Source organism: Gymnoscopelus braueri (assembly GCF_963280865.1).
Source record: "Gymnoscopelus braueri genome assembly, chromosome: 10".
NCBI classification, from domain to species: domain Eukaryota; kingdom Metazoa; phylum Chordata; class Actinopteri; order Myctophiformes; family Myctophidae; genus Gymnoscopelus; species Gymnoscopelus braueri.
In genome coordinates, this window is record NC_137611.1 from 50075938 (window position 1) to 50080196 (window position 4259).

Sequence of the window (4259 nt, forward strand, 5' to 3'; positions counted from 1 at the left end):
AGAAGCAACTGTTAGTTTGCACAAACATATCAGACTAAAACTCAAAGGCCACGGCCACCCTAAGAGTGCTCTTCAGTGTGCTTAGGTTCTGTTCTTACCTAAGAACAGATCACAGCTAAGAAAACATTGGCGTATACCAAAATCTTCTTTAAAACTTCTTAAGTGGGTCTAAGAAGAAATGTCCTTGTAAGAACGGTTGCTGAATGAGGCCCGACATGCTATGATTTTTCACAGGTTAGTGAACACACTCGGAAATTGCAGGTAAGGGCAGCATAGATGATGTTTTAACTCAGTCACTGAGTTAATTATGTGCTCAAGTTTAATCTTTTAGTTCTGCTATTAACAGAATAGTGTTTTCCAATGAGTTGGCCAAAGAAAGGACCTGCGTATAAGGAGCTGATTGGGTAATTGGACTGCACCATGTCCCCTGTGCATATGGGGAGCGGCAGAGGTTTATCATGAGTTTGAATATATGATTGTGAAGAAATGTATTTTGATATTTCAGTTGTATTGTAATTTCATCAGTTAATATGAGTTAGTGCTGTAGTGGATTATGTTGTAGTTATTGGTAGTCTGTTAAATGTTATTATTTGTCTATTCCCCTTTGCGTCAAGAGGGATCACCCACTATATACTGTATGTTCCCCTCATGTCTACTTTTGGTTAGGTCAGTCGTGCTGTCAAGTTCAGTTCTGTTTGTCCACATTTGTTTGGGCCTAGAAATATTAATTGTCATGTTTTTTATGGGAAAAATAAAATACAAAAAAGGACAATTTTAAAGAAACTACACTCGTGCTATCCGACATATCTAAATAACCTATCTAAGTCTGACATCACGAACTCCATATTTGGGCATGGTTGATCTAGAGCTCCATATGGAGCCGGCAGAGACATCTAGTGCATGCTGCTAATATATGCGGAGATGGCTGAGTCATCATGACATCAGTGAGATGTCACGAGCGTCAGCGTTCTGGCAATCTACCACTATCGCTAAGACTAGAACCTCCAAGATTATCGACCAGCTCTCACCAGGAGCGAGTCCAACAACTTCTGTACAAACCAGGATATTTGGCCGTACAACCCAAATACCTCTGCATTGGGACAAGGCTCTTTAGATCCATAATCCTTCATAATCACCAGGGTTGACATCTCGGTTAAGTTCTTATCGGACACCACTACGGCGGTTCCCACACTTGACAACCAGTCACTTTCCTTTAAGTAGTATTTTATAAATATGGGCGCCAATCTTTAGTCGATATACACCGTCGACATGAGGGTACTGAAAGCAGGACTAACTTTACGAAAAACACACCTTCTTGCACCAGGAACCGTCACTCTCAAAAAGGTGCTCATCAATAGCTGTCGGACACGCTCCTCCGGCATCTTCCCCAATGAAAGTATCCGCAATATTGGCATCTCTGCCCACATAGACTCTGGGAAGACCACCTTGACTGAACGTGTACTCTACTACACCGGCAGGATAGCCGAGATCCACGAAGTGAAGGGGAAAGATGGCGTGGGGGCCACCATGGACTCCATGGAACTGGAGAGACAGAGGGGCATCACCATCCAGTCTGCAGCCACATACACTGTGTACAACAACAATAACATCAACATCATTGACACACCAGGCCATGTTGACTTCACTATTGAGGTTGAGCGAGCTCTGCGTGTTCTGGATGGGGCAGTGCTGGTTCTGTGTGCAGTGGGAGGCGTCCAGTGTCAAACCATGACTGTTAATCGACAGATGAAACGCTATAATGTGCCCTTCCTCACCTTCATCAACAAACTGGACCGCACGGGCGCCAACCCCGCCAGAGCACTGCAGCAATTCAGAACCAAACTGAACCACAACGCGGCCTTCGTGAACATCCCCATTGGGCTAGAGGGGAAAATGAGCGGTATCATTGACCTCATACAGGAGCAAAGCATATATTTTGAAGGACCCTTTGGTCAGAATATCCGGTATGATGAGATTCCAGCCGAATTTCGATCTGAGGCTGCAGACCGACGGCAGGAATTGATAGAGTGTGTTGCAAATGCTGACGACATTTTAGGGGAGATGTTCTTGGAGGAAAAGATTCCCACCGTTGACGACTTAAAGGCCGCAATCCGCAGGGCCACGGTGCAGCGCCTGTTCAGCCCAGTGCTGGTGGGCACAGCACTGAAGAACAAGGGGGTCCAACCTCTCTTGGACGCTGTACTGGAATACTTGCCCAACCCCACAGAGGTCTCAAACTATGCCATCGTGAATAATGAGGATTCCAGTGAAAGCTCCAAGATTCTTATGGACCCTGCGAGAGACGACTCGCACCCTTTTGTCGGTCTGGCCTTCAAATTGGAGGCGGGGAGGTTTGGTCAACTGACATACGTGCGCGTGTACCAAGGCTGTCTGAAAAAGTCTGAGTACATCTACAACACACGCACAGGCAAGAGAGTGCGAGTACAGAGGCTAGTGCGTCTCCATGCTGACCAGATGGAGGATGTCGATGAGGTGTATGCAGGAGATATTTGCGCTCTGTTTGGGATTGACTGTGCCAGTGGTGACACGTTCACCTCCAAGAACAGTACCAACCTCTCTATGGAATCCATGCATATACCAGAGGCTGTCATTTCAATGTCCATGAAACCTGGAAATAAGAACGACTCGGATAAATTCTCCAAAGGCATCAACCGCTTCGCAAGGGAAGACCCAACGTTCAGAGTTCATTTTGACACAGAGAGCAAAGAAACCATCATCTCAGGCATGGGAGAGCTGCATCTGGAGATCTACTCTCAGAGGATGGAAAGGGAATACAGCTGCCCCTGTGCGATGGGAAAGCCCAAGGTAGCTTTCAGAGAAACTGTCACCGGCGCCGTACCGTTTGACTTCACCCATAAGAAGCAGTCTGGTGGTTCCGGCCAATATGGTAAAGTGATTGGCGTTCTAGAGCCCCTGGAGTCAGAGCACTACACCAAGGTGGAGTTTGAGGACCAGACCATCGGCACCAATGTCCCCAAGCAGTTTGTGCCGGCTGTCGAGAAGGGATTCAAGGACGCTTGCGAGAAAGGACCTCTGAGTGGACACAAGATCTCCGGCGTCAAGTTTGTGTTGGAGGACGGAGCGAGTCACGTGGTTGATTCCAACGAGATCTCCTTCGTCCGTGCAGGAGAGGGCGCGTTAAAGCAAGCCATGGACAGGGCAAACGCCATCATAATAGAGCCGATCATGTCTGTAGAAGTCGTAGCGCCCCAGGAGTTTCAGGGAACTGTGATCGCCGGCGTTAACCGGCGCCATGGTGTTATTACAGGACAGGATGGGACGGAAGGATACTTTACACTGTATGCAGATATTCCTCTGAATGACATGTTTGGTTACGCCACTGAGCTGCGCTCTTGTACAGAAGGAAAAGGAGAGTACACCATGGATTATAGCAGGTATCAGCCTTGCCTCCCGGCCACACAAGAGGACCTCATCCACAAATACCTGGAGTCGACAGGCCATTTACCTGCCAAGAAGAACAAGTGTAAGAACTGAAAATACTGGACCATACATGGGCTACTGGCGGCCCCGGGGCCACATGCGGCCCCCACCTTCACTTAATGCGGCCTGCAGGTTAATATCGGAATACTGATATATTATTGATTTCAGCTGTTACAATTCCAAACATGCAAACATGACCCGCTTTAATTACTTCAGTCTATATTAGTAGCTTAATGACTAGTATTAAAATTCTATTGTCTTTTTTATGTCCAATGTATTTGTATTTAAGGTCATAAAGTTTACATTTGTACTTTCAAAACCCTGTCTTGTTTGATTCTTATGGATGTTATAAGTATTATAATTTTATCCCAATTTGGCCATTTGCTTTCTGCAACGACTGAGACAATCTCAGTGTTTGGATATGCAGTTGCTAGTTTTGTACTATATATACAGACTGTTCTTGATGTAGAAATGATCTTGGAGAATAAACGATACCCCTTTTGACTATTAAAATAATTATAATTAAAATAACATGATTGGGAGTTCGTCTAAAACTTTGTCCAACCCTCTTTTGGTAAGTTCATGGTTCATTATTTCAGGTTGACATTATTTGTTTCTATTGACATTGATGTGATTGGTAACCTGTTGCATTTTGAATATGCATCGAATGTAAGAGAAGTGGAGAAGCTGGGGTAGAAGCAGTGGTGGAAAAATTACTCAAATGTTTTACTTAAGTAAAAGTATCAATACTGCAATATAGAAATACTCTACAAGTAAAAGTCTGGAATTCAAAATTG

At 45.1% G+C, this 4259-nt stretch overlaps 1 protein-coding gene across 1 annotated transcript; it reads left to right on the forward strand.

Moving 5' to 3' along the window:
- Nucleotides 1-1269: 1269 nt before the first annotated feature.
- On the forward strand, nucleotides 1270-3516 carry LOC308093728 (elongation factor G, mitochondrial-like; the record flags this gene model as incomplete). The annotated part of the gene is made up of 1 exon (XM_080440057.1): nucleotides 1270-3516. One exon carries the CDS (start codon nucleotides 1270-1272, stop codon nucleotides 3514-3516), a length of 2247 nt encoding a protein of 748 aa, XP_080296183.1.
- Between the last annotated feature and the right edge of the window lie 743 nt (nucleotides 3517-4259).